This window comes from Ruditapes philippinarum, unplaced genomic scaffold, assembly GCF_026571515.1.
Source record: "Ruditapes philippinarum isolate M1 unplaced genomic scaffold, ASM2657151v2 ctg2158_1_1_1_1, whole genome shotgun sequence".
Classification (NCBI taxonomy): domain Eukaryota; kingdom Metazoa; phylum Mollusca; class Bivalvia; order Venerida; family Veneridae; genus Ruditapes; species Ruditapes philippinarum.
Genome location: NW_026860675.1, coordinates 42591 through 62442, shown reverse-complemented (window position 1 = coordinate 62442; position 19852 = coordinate 42591). Strand labels below are relative to the sequence as shown.

The 19852-nt window shown below is 32.8% G+C and overlaps 1 protein-coding gene across 1 annotated transcript; it reads right to left on the bottom strand.

Annotated features, from left to right (window-relative positions):
• Positions 1–446: 446 nt before the first annotated feature.
• On the bottom strand, positions 447–8156 carry LOC132713009 (uncharacterized). Its single transcript, XM_060695447.1, has 5 exons — positions 7798–8156; positions 5904–5979; positions 4908–5051; positions 4569–4699; positions 447–3960 (listed from the first exon to the last, which is right to left on the bottom strand). Exons 1-5 carry the CDS (start codon positions 7933–7935, stop codon positions 3478–3480), a joined length of 972 nt encoding a protein of 323 aa, XP_060551430.1. The 5' UTR covers positions 7936–8156; the 3' UTR covers positions 447–3477.
• Between the last annotated feature and the right edge of the window lie 11696 nt (positions 8157–19852).

Sequence of the window (19852 nt, the reverse complement as noted above, 5' to 3'; positions counted from 1 at the left end):
TAACTTAAGGACAGATCAGCCTTGTACAGCCTTATTTCCGTGTACAAGAAAATTAATTGATTAGATTTGAATACATTTATTGGTTTTATTTAATCGATTTAAATACTCCTTCCATGGAGAAGTCAAAATATCAAAACGTTTATTGCGCAATTCTTTGAGACTCGAACCTTAATGGTATATCTGGGGATACTGCTCCATTACAGATGAAGAATGAGGGTCGAGTGTTGCTGTTGATATGGAGCCGCGTTCTCACTTGAATATCCTTTGCTTCTATTCGACGATGAAACTATGGAAAGCCTAAGACGCTTAATTTCCTCATGGTAAAGTTTAAAGGAGCTCAGTGGTTCTATTCGAGTGACCGTTCTTCCTCTATCAGAAATGCTGTAATGTTGCCACATGACATGTGACTTTAAAGCCAAGTGAAACAAACACAACATAACAAAATGTATTCTTATTTTCTTGTTTTATTTTTTTCCATAACAACAACAACATCAACAACAATACTGCATTAAAATCATTTCATAACATCAACATCGTTACAATATTAAATGCTTAAACATCTTTTTTTTCTGACTAGAAAAATAATTCTTTATAGAAAATAATATAAAATATCAAACCTAAACCATACTTTTAGTAAGACTTTATTATTTCATTCAGATATAAACAAATCAAGGGCTGTTATAAAAAGAAAACATTTTTAGATTTTTTTCTTGTTTTTTTCCTTCTTTATTTGAGTTTGGTTGCCAAATTTTCAGATCTTCCTTAATGTAAATTTGTTTTGGAATGTAAAAAAAATTAAAATAAATGATGATGCTGATGATGATGATGACGATGATGATGAAGAAAAGTTGTTGTTGATGATGCTGCTGATGATGATGGCGATGAATGAGAAGAAATTGATGATGAAAAAGGTGATGATGATGATGATGATGATGATGTTGATCACAACATACTGTATATTTGAACATACTACTATAGTATAATTTTTGTCAGCAAAAATTCAGGGTTGTTCTTATAAAATGTCAAATGCAATAATAGTACATCAGCTGTTCTGATGGCATTTTATTTCATCACGAATCAAGAATGTGGACAATACAGCTGAGCTCTGAAATATAACACCTCAACAGAAAATCTGTCTAGCTTAAAATGATATAATTAACAAAAATGTTCTAGAAAAAAGAGAAGAAGAAAAATCCCCAAGCGTTTTTAATCTGAAAAATGTGTACGCTAATGAAATAATGCTATTCAATATATCTTTAAATAAATTGCTTGAGGAAAAGATCGATAATTTGTGATCATATACAACAGATATCGTTGCTATGGTAACGATGAACATGGAATGATAACAGATATATGAAGTCTTATATTGCACAAAATATCAAAAATGCATTTTTTGCATAAATATATCACAGTATCTTGTTTAGATGCGAAATTTTACTCCTTTGAAAGCTAGAACTATATCAACGAAATTTCGTTCTCTCGTGCGTTTTCAAGTGCCACTGATTTTGACAATGTCTAAACGAAACTATATTAAATTCTCATACCGCACGAGCACAATAACTTAAAATCTAAAACAAAAGATAATTCACCATGTATGCATACACACAACCTACTATTCACGAAATTCGTGCGAAATTATCAAAATTTTCTTAAGTAGCTACGAAATCATTTCCTCTATTAAAGCAAAAACTCTTAACAATAAAATCTTGTAGTAAATGGTTCTATGGGAAAATATTAGTCCCTACCAAGTACATTATACATTGCCAACATGTATTTTGTTATGATTAGATATTAAATCTTACGGTTAATTCCTACAAACAAACGGCTTTTATTCCCGTAAGGAAATGTCTTGTTTTAGAATATTAGACCGCCACCACTTCTATGCATTAAAATAATACATACTTTCCGAAATTTTCTGTTTAGCAATTTTAGAACACATAATACAGTGTTACCATAATTAGAACACTCGTTATATTGCATGTTTGACCAATCAAATGACCAAACTTCATGTCATGAATCTCTCTAAAATGTCGTCTGGTAAATGAAACACTGACAAGCGTTTCCGTCACCCTGATTCCCGGAACGCTTGATTAGATATTATCTAATGAGATTGAAGTTGCGCACGCGAGGAAATTAAAAGTCACGCGAAGAATAAGGTATTCAGAAAATGTGACTTTATAAAAGACAGCAAACTAATCATTTTGTTTATGATATAAATATATATGTTTTACACATTCACGTGTCTTATACGGTTTATCTTTTGTTCTCAATAATTCATCTGACGTGACATAACCACATAAATGAAAGGAGAGTAGGCCTTTGAAATGCCGTTCAATCGCCACCTCTCTCCTATATATAAACAGTTTTATTTATCAACCTATCCTGGAAGATATATGGCTTAAATCATACATCAAGAAAACTTAACTATTTTCCTAAATATGTACATAATGGTTTACCACAAAAACGCGGACGTTTTACAGTTGACAATTGCAACCAACAAATAAATAATACATATACTGTACATACTATAAATATAACAGTTACTAAAACCTATTCCTATATTTATCTGATTCCCACAAAAAACGCGGACGTTGACTTGTACAAACGTAAATATTTTAACTAACAGAAACTCTTAAGACAATATACATGGAGCCCATAAGAAACACTCTCGTCAAAATGGATACAAATAAGAAAAAGATTATACAAAAGGTCACGAAAAAGAGTACTGTTTGTCCCCCTTTTTTAAATAAAATCTTGAAAAAAAGAGAAAAAAGCTGAAGTTCTAGTGTCCAAAATGAAGGCTGAGAAAAAGCAAGATTTCAATTGGTGCCAATGTAAGACCAAATGATTCAGTTCATGTATATATATTTTTTTTCAATGTGACAAAACAGTCCCCTTTCTCGTGACAAAGATTTCTAACAAACATTGTAATAATCTATACGTTAACACAAAACGTGCTGTGGTCGAGTACGACATATAAACACCAAAAAAAAAATACTATGACAAAAAATAACAACGCCCCTAACACCGATAGTGTCAAGGTCAAATAAACAGTTGAGTACAATAACAAACAGGACCTTCACAAACAGAAGCAAAGATGTCGCGATTTTGATAAATACAAATATAACATTATCCTCTTGATTGTAAATAAATAACATTAAATATAACATAATCAACATTTCACTTAAACACCCGAGAAAACACTTTCTCCTTAAAACCCCCATATGAGGTCCCCCCCCCCCGCCACCCAACCCCTAGTGAGACATTGGATTTGAATTGTTACTATATTTGAGGCACTAAGATACTAGCACATGTTTAACAAAGTCTTTAATAACTCGTTAACACTATATCTTGGATTTCGTTTGACCAAAAATGTATAAGAAAATAATAAGCACCTTATGATAAATCATGAACAAAAATGAAATCATGGACGGATATTTAGCACTATTAGATTTGAACTACTCTGTCTATTTAGCATCAAACTTCAGTTGTAGTCAATTTATTGCTCTTTGCACTGAAGCACCCAAATAATAATCCTGCCAATAAACGCCGTCCATTTCGGGATTTTTTGGATGGAAGAAAATCCGGAATTTCAGACCGAATGTTATGTCTTAGAACCTCCGCGGTAATTGTTTTCACGAGTTCTTGCGTCGAGGTTTCCTTCGTTGTTCCTTTATTTGTGCTTGCGATTTCTTTTTGAATTTCCTGTATATGCGTACACACTTTCGGGTCCTTTTTAGGTTTGACATACGGCTCGGGAACAGCGCTGAAGTTAAAAAAGTATTCTTCCGGGCACCTCCAATTTAAGTCTAATGGCTGAATGCTCAATGCCTGATCGATGTGGTGAAGATACATGTTTTTGTGGAGTTTCGGCTGGATGAAGCAATGGCCAATACCCGTGAAGTATACCAAGAACGTTCTTTCATCTGGACTATCTAGGCATGGGTCAACAGAAGAAAACTGAAAATATGAAATGCAGAACATTGATAAATCTAAAAAGAAATAAAAAACAAAGAATTAATTTTTTTTTTAATTTGATATTTCGCATTTTCTGTTTCATAAGATTTGTTAACATTTTATTGCACAATTTCATCTTTCAGAAACCAAAACGACCTTGAATTTCTCAGGAAAGTTAATACTTTGTTGTTTCATTTTTCCCTTCTTCAGTAAGCAGATATTATGACGATACAATTATTGATCTGTGCTTAGTTCTAAGTTCCATTTTGTAATTTAAAACCGCTTGAAATCCTCTCAACCAGGTGAATTTCACCTGAAGTCTATGAAAATCTGATTCTATGCCGACAATTACCCTTCAAAGAACTGATTTGGGTTGAACTTGATTGGAACTTTGCTGTCAGGTAAATTAAGACGAACAAGAGTGAATTGATTAGCGGTTTTACTGCCGTCTGCTGATGTCGTCTGCAATCATTTGAATAGATGATTGGTAAGGTTTGTGTACAATACAATGGTTTAATGGTGGAATGGGGACATATACTGCTCTTTTAACCTCATTTTTAGGGTTAATTAGACTATTAAAGTGTTTTATTGAATGATGTCTGGTTACTTACATTCAGTTCCAAATCTCTATTTTTAGAAGTTGTTAAGTAGAATTCCTGGTCACAGTCTAGTGCAAAAACAACCGTTTCCATGCAGCCATTGGGTAATGGTTGGCGGTCTAGAACTTTCTTCCGAAATATGCCTGAAAAAGTTTCAGTAAATGTTGTTGACAATATATACGAATTTTTCATTTGATGTCAGCAAAAAAAGAATTAAAAGCTACAATTACCATTAATAAATTGTTGTTACAGCCGCTGGAAGTTATCAGAGGAGATGTAGCTCGATAAAGAAAAAAATAATTATTCTAGAATATGTCGTAAAGAATGTCGTAAAATATATCGTAAACTTACATGTGCTGTCCGACTTTGCTTTGTCACGTAGGCCAATGGTGTAAAAGAATTGTTCCACGGTCAAACAGAGGTCGTCCCCCGTTGCTATGTTGACACGATCTCCAGGAAACTGGCTAAAGTCAAGGTTTTCTTCGCTGTTGTAACCTGCAGAGATAAATTTAATATCTGTTTACTATAAATACGTCAGTATCAACCTTTGTAATGTTGCTCTTAAAGAAGCGAATTAATAAGGATAAATGTAAACACAGACAATATGGCATGTTGCTCCTTGAAAATGATTATCCTTAATTCTTAAGAATTATAGTTTTCGCACGCGTATATAATGATATTATATTACAGAAAAACATTGAATGTTACATTTTCGTTACCACGGTAATACAGTTATTATATATTCCCTAGTAGGAGGGTAATTTCTAAAAAAAATATAGCAGAATTTGATGTAAACAGGTTTCCTGAAATTCATTTTGTCATCACTTTAGAGACTTCAATTCAATTAAATTCGGTATTAGATTGTAAATACACACGCGCCACGCCGACGTAAATGGTGAGCTTTTATTTCTGGAAAATTGAGATTCGCTCTATGACGACAATGGGCTATTCATAGAAAACGATGTTTTTTTATTATAAAAGAACACAAACAAGAAAAAACCAGAAAAAAGACAACATTTTTATTTCCTATTTATACAGATTTGAATGACCTTGAGAAAAAAACAAAGGTCATTATGTACTGTAGTATTATTATGTTTCAGCAAGTAGGAGTGGTTTATCATGCCTATTAAATTCGCACAATTATATAAAATATTTACACCTTTTAAAACCCATTTGCTGTCTGGCTGGATACCAGCATGACATTTCATTTAATGTTGTTATTTCTGCGACGGCCTACATATACACTTTATATCATACAGCCTCTGTTAGATGCTGATGTTGTTACAAAACAGGATGGGCATTACAGCATGAATTAATCTCTGTTAGAAACATAATTTCTTCGCTTACCTGAGGAACTAAAGCTGATCCCTGAATTGTATGATGACGTAGTTGGGAAACGGAATATTTTGCCTTCCTCCTCAATCTGTAAATGTATAAAGAAAACCCATGTTTGTCATAGTAAAATTTAAATCGAAGCATAAAATCAAAATCGTTGACATAACGAATCGAATATATATATTTCTTATTTCATTTTAGATTGTCATTGATAACAAATTGCCATTAATGATTAATTGCATTATGCAATCAATTGCCATACATCACATTGCATTAATAACGAATTTGAATACATTTAACAATTTATTCTTATAAGTCAGATGCTATCTTGGACTTTATATAAAATCTACAGAAGTTCCATGCGTTGTCAGTAATATATCAGTTTATTACGATAAATGTTGAACAATTATGATTTTAAAAAAAGTGATTGTATCAGAGTAAATTCCCCACAGACGCATGCTTTACTATTCAAAGCACGTCAATTAAAAATTCAGCAGCGTTCATAAGGACAATGTTAACAAATCATCTATAAATTTATTAAATTATATCAATGTCGGATTTCAAAAGATATCATTACAGGTGTTACACTATGTTAATTATTCGATAAATGCACCGTTGTAGGTGACCGTCACCTAGCGTAGGGCTTTCTGTTTTGCAATTTGATATTCGTTAAGATATTATCGTAACCTTATATCAGTTAAAACAAAGCAGTATGGGGTCGAAATGTTGTCACATTCTATTTTTCTTTACCATACGGTATTTTCGTCTTAGAGGGGGGTTTAGTGTACGTGCTAGCATTTCCCGCAGCATGAGGGAACGCGGCACATTCCACCTGCTATGGATGGCTCATTAATGTATTGTCGCACGAGACCCGACTAATTAGATAAACCACAAATCGCTTTTCCGCTACATTAGTTAACAAAGCTGACAGAACTTGATATGCCAAGGTGTTGGGTTTAAACAGGTATGTATGTAATACTATCTTTGTATATATTCAATTTCATAGTAAACCCCCCTTCCTGAAATAGGATATGTTTTCTTATTTTTACTTATTAACACGTGTTGGCAACTGTAGGGGGTCTTAAAACAATGTGCTCTGAAAAGTGGTCCCATTTCTAGTTGCTATTTTCGATATTATGAAATTAGTACACTGCCCTGTGAGGTAAACACGTTTGTTTTAATTTCGCTTTAAGTGAAAGTAAAGTATTAGGTGCAATTTAATAGAATTTATTCTTTTAAAAATGTATTTTAACAAGTCGCTCGTACCTAGCCATATTCATTTTAATGACAAAATGTTATCTGGTGTGCAAACAAACGTGCTTATGCCACTTCCATGCAATGCAAGGCAATAATTTGAAAATATGCTTATTGTGTACATTATATACAATATACAATAATGATGATATAATTGGTCCTAAATATTTTAAATGTGATTGAAAACATCTTTAGTTAAAGAAAAAAATGATTCAACAGATGATTCTATTACTTCATTCATTTTTCCAACTTCTATTTCCCTAAGAACCAATGGTAGTTTTGTTTAATGATTATGGATAAGATTTGTTTAAAGTGAATAAATTGTACTATCTAATTCATTTGAGGGGGACATATATTAAATTTTTAAATTCTTTTTCTATATTTGTTTTGCAGGAAGCATTTAGCATCCTTCAAATTCAGCACATTTTTTGTTATACATGGTTGTGGGGAAGTTATTTGAATTTGACATGAAATCACATATTCTTTTCTGGTCTACAAGGTTGTGGGGAAGTTGTTTGAATCTGACATGAAATATAATTGCACTTTTCTAAACAGAGGATGACATCGCAATGGAAATTTTCTTGTATCGACGAAAGTCTTTGCAACCTTTTTAAGCATTAACCAAGAACATAAATATATATAAAAGACCTACCTCTTCCTGACATTTCTTGCAGGTTTTAGCTGTTAGTTCTTTCTCTTCCTCGATTTTCTTCTCATTTTTCTTTTCTGGTTTATCCTTGTATTTCACTGCCTTCGTTTTAGCAACAAAATTCACTGAACTTAGAAGCATTTTCGATGTGTCTTAGTCGTTAAAACAATTCCAAAATGCAAACCAAATTATAATCTTTCTTATCTCCTATCACAAGTAATGAATTCCTCTTAAATTCCTATCTCTGATTAGCTACGTACGGAATGTACAAAACAAATACAAGTTAATAAGTCTTACAGTCATAGCTCTGTGGCTTGTTAATGAGTAATTGAATATATAAACGACAGAAAATCAATTTATATTGCCGGTGTATAAACGTATCTGCCCACATACAATGTATTCTGATTGACAATCTCAACTGCGTATAAGTGACAACTCCAATACACCAGCGTCACGTGGTGTACTCTAGCTCCGCCTCCATAAGTACAAAAGGCAATAAAATATATACTTTTATATAATATTTTTAGACGTAGTATAGGAGTTTTTGGGACAATTCGCCCCGCCTTTTTAAGTGCGATTTGACATACAGTAACAATGCGATTTTTTAGATGTATTATTAAATTAAACAGTAGTTAAACGGGGTGACAATGTTAAAATATTTTTATAAATGTTAAGAATAGGATTATATTTCACATTTTCTTTTCGTGAAAAATCATCATGAATTCGCTTTCTTTAGTAATACTTATAATGCAATGTCACTGGACGGTTGAATCATACCAGGAAAAAAGTCACCTCGTCCCTCTCACAGAGTCCTCGTTAATTTATCATTTTTTGGGGGAATATTTATATGGTGTGACATATTGTAACTATGCATGCGATTTTCTCATTTTTTATACATTTTTTTATAGAATAAAATGTTAGAAAAAGACGATGATGAAATAAAACATTAAAGATAAGTTTTGTCAAAGAGACATCCAAAATTGTTTTCTTAAAATAACCTTTTGTTAAAAAAAGTACCTAAAATGGTACTGAAATTTTACTATTGATAAGGGTATTAATTAAAAAGTTGTGCATTCAGTGTGGAGACAATATTAATGTCAATATATATTAAGTGTGCAAGATCTTTATTTTTTCCAATAAAAAATCGTAAGTTTTGTGACGGAGAACATGCATTTAAAACATACGCAAAGTAGTGATAGTTTTTTATCTGGAGGGGGTAGGGGTGGGGGATAGGGGTGGTGGCTTTGGGTAGGGATAATAATTACATATTAACTTCCATTTAATTCCAAGAATCAATGTATTTTTGATTGAAATACGTTCTATTCCATGTTCATTTAATGTTACATTATATATTTATATTTTAAAAGCTATCTAGAACATATAGAGGTACAAGTAGGAACACACGAACAAAGGTACCCAGATACAAATATAATCCAAATAAAGGCGAAGATACTTATAGACATAAGCTAAGTAAAAAAGTACATTTTAACCAGATACCAACATAACTTTATAGTTAATAGAACCAGCTTTCGATTTGCTTAACCAACAAAATAAAAAAGCCATTCTTTAACCAGATACAAACATAAACTAAATAAAGGCAAATATTTGAGCACCATTTTATCATCATCAAAAATGGCATGGTTTGAACCAGATACATCTACTGTTATTATCGAAATAGCATCTTACCGATATAATCGAAATAATGGCTGAATCTTTAACCAGATATCGACATAAGATTAAACCTGGTACTTTAATAAGAGACAGAAGTGCTGATATCAAATTAAAACAATATCGAAATAATGGCATGTTCTTTTTATTCATACACTCTCGAATCCGTTCCTGGAACCAACCAGTATTGAGCAATGAGTGTAAGTTCTTGCTCACTGAAACACCTAGAAACAAACAATGGCGAAATTATGACCGATACTTAGTTTTTTTAGGTTATACTCTCTCGATTCCGTTTCTGGAACCAATCAGTATTTAGCAATGATATTATAGTTTCTTGCTTACTGATAAAACGGCTAGTCCCTGACGGGATTTGAACCCACTCGGCCAGCAATCCGTAGATTTCTAGTCAGACATGTCAACCATTCGGACAAGCTACCATTGACCAGAAACCAACACTATCAAAATTATGGCTGATACTTTAACTATATAAAATGGCATGGAAACAATTGCTAATGCTGAAACCAGACACCAACAATATCGAAAGTATTTAAATAACCAGATACAGACATAACCGGAACTATAGCAAAAACTTTAGTCAGAAACTAACAACATCGAAATAACGGCTGATACTTGAACTAGATAACGACAATATCGAAAGCATGGCTAATATATATATTTGACTGTCAAAATGTGGCTTATGCTTATAAATTATGACTGATTCTCAAAGCAAATAACCAACAATATCTGAATTATGACAGATACTTGAGCCAGAAACCAACAATATCGAAAGTATGGCTAATGTATATATGAACCTATAGTACGATAATCGAACCAGAAACCAACAATATCGAAATTATGGCTGATACTTGAACCAGATACTGACATTATAGAAATAATGGCTGGTACTTGAACCAGAAACCCACAATATCGAAATAATGGCTGGTACTTGAACCAGAAACCCACAATATCGAAATAATGGCTGATACTCGAACCCGAAACCCACAATATCGAAATAGTGATTGCTACTTGAATCAGAAACCAACAATATCGAAATAATGGCTGGTACTTGAAACAAAAACTAACAATATCGAAATAATGGCTGGTACTTGAAACAAAAACTAACAATATCGAAGTAATGGCTGATACTTAAACCAGATACTGACTTTATCAAAATTATATCTGATAATTGAACAAAAAACCCAACAATATCGAAAGTATGGCCGGTATATACTTGAGTCAGATTCTAATATCATCGAAATACTGGAACTAGTTATGTACTTTGACTTAATTGTAGATGGCATCGTGTATTTTCAAATAAGCCCTAAAATAGAAGAAAATGCTGACAGTGATGATTTAAGGGAAAATAATTTGTGTTTGTTGTCACGTAACTGAAGAGCAAATAAAAGGAATAGGACGACGACTTTCTCATAGTGTCTTATTTTGTTGTTGTCTTAACTTTATATTAATTTGCAAAGAGGAAAAAATGTCTCCGTGGGCGAGTGCTTAGTGTCGTTGACTTTCGACTTAAGTTTCTTATCCTACTGAAACCGGAAGCTTAAACTTCCAGTATAGAACGATGCCATTCTGTACACTTATGTAGTCTGATTTGTATTTTGATAATAATATCCCTTACAGTTTTTATTCAATGCTGGGCAAATCCATCATACAAATTCAGAAGATTAAGGGGTCATCTTAAAAAGATCATGCATAAATCTTGCAAAAAACATGCAAAAATGCATATTTAACTGATAATTTAAGCGCTCAATATTGAGCAAATTACATGTAGATGGGGATTACGTATTTTGGTCCCAGATTATAATTATTGTTGCATACAGTGCCCTGCACAATTTTTGTTTGTTAAATTAATCAGTCACGACAATAAGATTACTATTTTCTGTTTTAGTTTTGGCCAACGTTAGCGCAAAAAACAAAATATTTACTATATAGTTACTATAAATAAATTGGTATCTATATTTGATATGATAACATATACAGTGAATAACATTTCAGGTTTTTTTATCAAGGTTATTTGCGGTTGGCAGTGTGTCTCCCTCTCAAACGTAAGGAAGTAAACTATTTGACACTAATAGCCTTACAAATGGACACTTTGCAGAAAGTAGTGATTTCCTTCTACACAGTGTACCATCAGTCTAATTTCCGTCATTATATGATATTTAACCGCGAATAGATTATGATACTTTGGCCATATCGTTTGATCTATATCAGACAGCTACTTAAACATCTACCGGAAAACAAGAAATTTGTAGCAGCAGTTCAACTATTGAGTGGTCCGCCTACAACCAGGAAACTCCGGAATATTTCCTCTACAATACGGACCTGCTTGAATAAAAGATCACGAACGCCCACAACAAATACAATTGTTTGTATATAAACTCTTTAACTACAGTACTATATATCAATAAGTAGAAGACAAATAAAGAAATTTTCCCGAATGAAATAACAGTTGAAAATTACCTTTTTTTCCCTGAAAATTCCTAAAAACTGGGAATATTTCCTTTATCAATTTTAACGTTTTTTTCACGCATATCTATATAAGTAGTGGAGGAGGTATCCACTATATATATAGCATTTTATTGTCTGCAAAAGTGAATAACTGCAAAAGTGAATAACCACCGATTTTGTACGGATACCTAGCTAAAAATTCACAATTTCCAAGACAAAATTCAATCTGGTCAGACTACATTAAAGTTACATTTTTTTAATATTTCAAACTGCCTGATCAAGCACTACACTGATAGCCTGGAACCTCGTCAATATCTGTTGAGAAAGTCCATTTTTTTTTTCAAAATTAGCTGTCATTTTTCGTAATATTTACTACGCCTTATAGTCATTTGAAACTCCAATCTTCTATAGTCGACACTATCCCATGATGAGCGAGAACTCTTTTACATCCTTACATTAGGGGTAAACTCAGGTATGTTCTGCAACCCTTGTGGTTGAGGAACTGCCTTTACTGGTTGAGGCATCATAATTGCAGCCTCCATTTAATCATGCGTGATCGTAAAAAGGCGACTTAATGGGTTCGAATTATTGAAGTCTATGCGTCTCTTAGCTCTAGCAGGCGAGGTGGTTTTGACCAGGGGTGTTGCTTTCAATTTGGCACATCCGAGATAAGCAAAAATCATCTTTCCAGTTTCGGCGCCATATGACCCAAACTTAGTTAGTGCGCCGTAAAATCAAACAAAAAAGCAAGGACACGTAGACAGTAAAATCCCAACCCTGCAAGGACACGGAAACGGAGCTACAATTAAATAGTACATAATGCATGTTGATGTAATATATGCAGCGCGTGAGGAATTAATACATTTCGTATGAAGACTGATTGGTATAAGTTATTACCCTAGTCATGCAAATAATGAGTATGTAATAATTGCACATGATTTTATAAATGATTTCATCCTTTGAACTATTTCGTTATCTCTTATGTCAGACTTTAATACATCAACATACAATTAAAATATTTCAGCGCAATTAAATGATATCTGTATGTCGAATATAACCAATCAATAACGTAATTCTTTTCTCAAAGTTTATTCAACAAATTTCATCGGCGGCAATTTCATTCTTCAAATTAATTTCGAGACTGACAGAAGGAAATATGATATTTTTCAATTCTTCAATTCTTGCAAAATCATTTTCGCACGCTTAAAGTTAAGCGCTTTATTATGTGGTAAAATAGGAGTTTAATACTTAAATTTATTGTTTATCTTGAAGTTTATATGTCACACTATTTGTATGAAAATGCTATTCGATTACTTGACTCTATAAGGCCATTATTGTGACAATTTACCTTTGTCATTCCTTACCTTAGTGAACTTGGTTATCTGTTATCTGAACCTGTTATCTGTCTGAACTTTTTCCAAATACCGTTTTAGAAGCAAATACATACAATTTGAGAAACAATTCTGACTATGCTACTATGGCACGCCGGCTTGAAATCTATGCTAAATCTACAATACCTTCATCTATCAAACTTTGGAACAATTTGGACACTCAATCTCGTACTGTAGACTCATTATCAGCTTTTAAACGTAATCTAAAAGAAAAATTTAAACCCCCAATAGTTCCCCCATTCTTTATTTCTGGTGAAAGATTTTCACAGGTCCATCATGCAAGAATACGTAATAAATGTAGTAACCTAAACTCCGACTTATTTTACAACCACTTACGTGATAATCAAAAATGTGACTGTGGATATACCATAGAGGATGCAGAACACTATTTTTTCAAATGTCCGTTATTTCATCAACAGCGCCATCAATTATTCATTAATACCCGCCCATACCATCCTTTAAGTGTAAATAAACTGCTGTTTGGAATTGATAACTTGTCGCCTGAAGATAATGACATTATTTTTGGGCATGTTCAAAAATATTTAAAGAATACGAATCGTTTTAGAACTTAATATATCTTAATGATAATTAAATATAACTCCGTGTTTCTATTTTTAATGCTGGTCCAGTAACGGAAATGGAGGCGAAACCTGTTTTTTTTTTTCAGAGGAAAGGTGAACAGAAGTTTGGATGTTTTTAGAATGTGTATTTTTTTTTTCTATTTCATGATATTTAAACCTCATATCAATTTTTTTTGTTGTTGTTGTTTTTTTCTCTCAAAATATTGTCATCTAAATACTTTTATATCAATATAGATATATATAGAAGCAAACTGTAAATATTACTTGATGATGCGCAAAAAACATATATTTTCTTGTTTCTTCGCCTAACACATTAATTACGTAAACAAGTTTTGTATCTTTATAATGAACATTTTGTTATTTAAACTTGCCTGGGAAGGGCCTTCATTAATGTTGGTAAAACTTGTGGCCCAACCCATTTGCTTCAAACTGTTAACATACATGTTTCCTTATTCGTATTTATTGTATTCTGTTTAGTATTAATGTAATCTCTATGTTACATGTACATGTTTCAAGCAATAAAATATGATTAAATCAAATCAAAAAATCAACTTGGTAAAATAATTGTCGTCTGGTATGTCGAATGTCTGGTTTGTCGAATTTTTAAAGTGGCCGAATCACGCGGATTTACATTAAGTAACACACAACAGAATCGGTATAAGGTTATGAAAATAAATTAGTCATAAATTAGAGTTTTTTTGATGAAATCATTTGTGCACTAAAGATAAAGTACGTCTCAGTTACATAAATCAACTTGCCAACCCCCGCAAAAAAGCAACAATACCTACAAAACTTATTGCTAATGCTAACATTGTTTAGAATTCAATGTAGTTTATTTGTTATAATTTAAGTAATATTTAAAAAGAAGTTTGTTATTTTGTTTGTTAAGTATAACAATCGTACAAGTCATTATGGCGGAATGTATATCGGCGGCCGAATTAAATTTTTTATGACACACACCATTGACAAATACGCACAAGTCATTTTACTGTGCACTAACTTTACCAAAATACCCTTGTGGCTGAGAGGTTGCCTTCAAAAAGGACTGGCACCAGATTTGCCACCACGGTTTATCCCTGCGTGATCGTAAGAGGCTACTAAATGGGTTCGAAATACTGGAGTCTATGAGCAAATGGCAAGAGCATGATTTTGTCAATTAAATCGCCTGTAGCAGTACCAAATTAGGTAAAATAAGGGCATTAAAGAAGCTTTCTGTAAACATGCGAGCTTATATTGATTACCAATCTGCATTTACTTTGTTCGGATGAACAGCTGGTTCCGTCGTTTCTTAATGTCTCTTCCGGTATACATTTATGCTAAATTAGCAACGTACAGAAAATAGTGAATCGAACTTGGAATTATATTGCGCTTTAAAAGCCAGGTGACATGACTAGTGTACATTTACGTATCTTTACACACCATGCATGATGTGCCAAATTAAACACGGCTACTGACATCCATTTACCTTAGGAGTGAGGACAAACCGGTATAAAATTAAAACTAACGAGGTTTAAACATTTAATGATAAATGGTCAAGCTTAATCAAAATTTTGTATGACAAATCCACAGACACCCGTAATAATGTAGTCAGATATCAAACGTTGAATGGTTATCTTTTCTCAAATCTCCGGTATGAGCGCAATCACTTCAAACGCTAGATTAACGGTGTTGCCGGTTTACTTTAAAAGAATTAAAGTTCATGAAAATAAAAACCAATTAGGCTTATAATACTTATAATGCCCCATCTTCTTTCATCCATTGTCGGTGAAATTTTAAATGTTTTTAATTTATTTATACCATGCTGCGTTTGACCTAAAAACTTGTGTTCTAATGAGCGCAGTAATCTTATACGTGAACCGCATCACCGCGAGACGTAACCGCGCGACCAACTTTTTACACTATTACTCCACTTAATCCTTTTAAAGATTAAAAGAAAAGTAGAAGTGCATCCTAGTACAGTACAGTTTAACAACATGTATCTGTCCAGCTTTTTTCGCGGCCAAATGTCACTGATGGACCAACTCGAAGACGAACGGTGAGTCACTATGGATCTTGTTTAGTAGTTGCGTATGAATCATGCCAGATTACTTGTAATAAGGTCATGTAAGTGCGTGAAGAAGTGTATCATAAAATGTGCAACATATTGTTTTTGGAAGCTTAGATATACCATTAAAGGATTTACATACAAAGTAGCCTAACATTCTGGTTTCTTTGAATGATATGCCTATATAACATCCCCCTTATGTTCAATAACATGTTCATTTTACCATATTTCATCTGATATGAAAAGTCTTACCTAATAAATATGTCTGATTCTGTAATATGACACTATACCACGTCTGCAATTATCTGTAGCATGTATTCTTCAAAATAGAAAATAACCTGACTGAAATCTTTCTAGGTCACCTAGAAAACTAGACAAGACACGGGGATGGTCAATACAGTAATAACTATATACAAGATGAAAGATGCGTTTTTGACAATATCAATATTAGTTATTTATTTTGTTTGTTAAGAACATTGCATTTTTTTCTTAAATTCTTTCAACGGTAAATGCTCTGATAACTAAAATATACAATCTTAAAACACAAATTGGTTAAGATTACCACACTCATAACCAATAAACTATCTTCCCAAATGAACAATGATCATACTAATATGACTAAATCAATGCACTTTTCAGGTAATTTTAAGTCATTCATCAGCACTTTTACTTTGCAAAGGTCAACAAATGTCAACTGTGCAAATAAAAAAAATCGATGATTGCAGCATCTTAGGAGTGGGATGATTTTAGAACAATATTTTACGGTATTTTCCTTCATCTTATATCGGGCTTTATTAGTCAGACCTTTTTCATGAGTAAGGGTCTATCCGGGCAAGAAGATACATTTATTACTTCAAGTTTAATACTTCATATAGTCCCAATATTTCTGTAAGACAGACGTATTTCATAAACTAAGTAGATGTCTATCTTCGCAAGGAGCGTGGTCATCGTACATATCAAAAAGCCTTGGTGCAAAATTTGTTGGGCTTATCATGGAATGGCACAGAAGTGTCACATTGAAGGTTCCATGATAACCGCCGTATGAACACATCTGCGGATGTTTCTAAATTCAAAATTTTACTATTTCATGTTTAAATGTTGAATTCTGCTTAAGCCGGTGCTAGGGGGCGTGGACGGTAACTTGCACTTTCCAGTACCGTCCATGAACAGGCTCAATCAAACCGAGCCTGCAACATTTTCAATTTTGTTGTGTTGGGCTTTCTTCAGGGATTCTGTATTTATCTATTTTATCATAGACTGGCCAGCAAATAGACATTTTTTTCTAAATAGTAACTCGTTTTAAAGAAACTCCACTGAGGTCCAAAAGCCCATAAACATAAAATTGTAATTGCTTATATAGATCAGCTGGGGCACTTAAAACAGAAAGATATGCAAACGAATATTAGAAAAATGCTAAAAAAATAAATTTAAAATCGTATTTTGTGCTTTAAATACGCTTATTTTTAATCCTTTTTAATTTTAGGTCATTTTTCACAATTAGAATAATTATAATGGAAAAACAGAGGAAGTGAATGATCTGAATTTTTGCTCACAAGTTATTGGCCTAGACCTACATCAGTGGAACATCGATCTCGAAAAATTATTTCCAGTCCCGACCGTCACGTCAATAAAACCTCAGTGGAGTCCCTTTAATGTCACAGACTTATTTTAGTAAAGTCATTGTTGTCCTTAAAGAGCGATATCTAAGTAGATTATGTGGTATATATTGTTAGAAGGACTAAATTTATATCTTTAAATGCCACATATAGTAACATTTCACACGTCGTCTGACTTTTTAATCACACAGGAATGTTAGAATTTATACAGATGAGAAAGCAGTATTAAAGCCAGCCAAGGTCTTGTTCAAAAATTGAACTTACTTGTCGTAAGCAGATGAGTTTTGGAATCAGGTTAGTCGAACAGCCAGTCGGCCAGTAAAAGCTATATGACATGTATAGTTTTATTATTTTATTCAAGTTTTTTTCTTTGAAACATTATTACTTTTGCAAATTAAAACCACCCCACCACCCTATATGTCAGTGAAAACCCCAAATAATTTATTCATTTCACTGAACACCATGGTGTACGCTGGTTGGGTAAAGTATCCTTTTTAAATTTCTAAATAAAAATATTCACGAAGAACAAGTAAGGAAAATTGTGGATTGCAACAAAAGGATATACAGTTTCATGCATTATATAACTGTGTAGGCACATTAATTGATAGAAATTTTAATCTGCATTCACATGTTGCCAGCACGTGCACTAACAAGGTGAACGTAATAGAAGTATTAATTGTCACAAAAAAAGTTTGTTCAACACGTTGCCATGCATTTTTATATAGAAAAAATGAATATTTATAAAACATTGTGTGGAGTTCTCTGGAGGTAAATAATTATTTAAAAAAACTATTTTGTTGAACGGCAGCCACCATTGTCCGTGCACGATAATAGTGCATGAGTCAGCAAATTTGGGTCACCACGTGACTGCTCTTATCCAATGAAAATGCAATCGTAATCCAATATTCTGTATCTGCGAAATTCAGTCCCATGATTTCAAAGCACGGTTGCTCATCAACGCCATATTTTTGAATTCCTTTACAGAAATTCATTTCAGTCATGGGAGAAATGTAATCATCTAACTTATGGAACATCGCCAATTGAAACTTTCATGTCTTTCTTACCTCTTTTCAGATTGAGGTGTTACGGTCAACTTCGGACTAACCTACATCCTTCCGGCGTATACCGAAGCTCTAATTATTCCAAATTATTTAGAACTAACTTTATCGGCATCGGTAAAAAATGAAAGAAACGTCTATCAAAAAAGAAGAACATACCTTGACTTTCTTTAGTAATCTTGAATAGCCTTAAGTAATCTTGAACATAATTTCAAATATTTGGAAAAAAAGAGAACTATCTATTAGAAATAATTATTATTACACTTGCTCCGAACCTGAAGGTATCTATTTCCAAGGCCAAATCGGGGAAAAACTGGAAGATAATCGAAGTCGCATTGAACTAGGAGAATGGATCTAGGTTTTGTCCATCATTTTCCCATATTTCCCTAGCAAAAGTTCTCTGAAACTATCCTTGACATTTACCAGCATTATAATCTGTGATGGTGACTTATTAACATTTTCAAGATATTATATATCATTCAATCCCGGTGCATTTTTAAAAGTCATCGTTTAATTAATTAACAGATTGTTTTTGTCTTGTTCTTATTGTAAGGTTTTTGTGACCAGATGACAGTTTTTTTAATTTAATATACATGTATACATGGATCTAAATTTCTTAAAGAATTTAAAATCCAACCTTACTTATCAGTTACCCGATAAAATAGGCCTTTAAGGAATGCCCTTAGATGTTGGTATAACTTTTGGCCCAATTATTTTCTAAGTACATTAAAATTTTGCTTAGGATATAATGATGTTAATTTATGCTTATATATATTATGTATTATAATACACTTAAATATAATTAAACTATCTAAGGATGACAATGTTTCTGAAAGATAAAAAGACCCACAGAATATCTGCTTGTTCAATCTTATATATGTAATTTTAGTTCAATAAAGGTTTTATCTTACAAAGATGTTATATTAACGCTTAATTGGATGGTTTTCTTTATTCAACGTTCGCAATGTTTTACACATGAAGAATACCACATAACTTTTGATATGATTGTGTCAGTTTGTGCTGACATCTAGCTTTTTCAGTGCGGCACAAATGGATTAGCTGGTTTTAACATTTATACTTCAGTTTGATTTCGATGGGTGATATGATTTAATTATCCCAGGCACCCGAGTCGTGTTCTCGGACTTACATGTGCCGTTTGATGAGACATTACTATCGCAGGGATTGCGGGGTGAATGCAGGGGCATTAATTCCTAGTAAACATGCAGAGAAACACTTT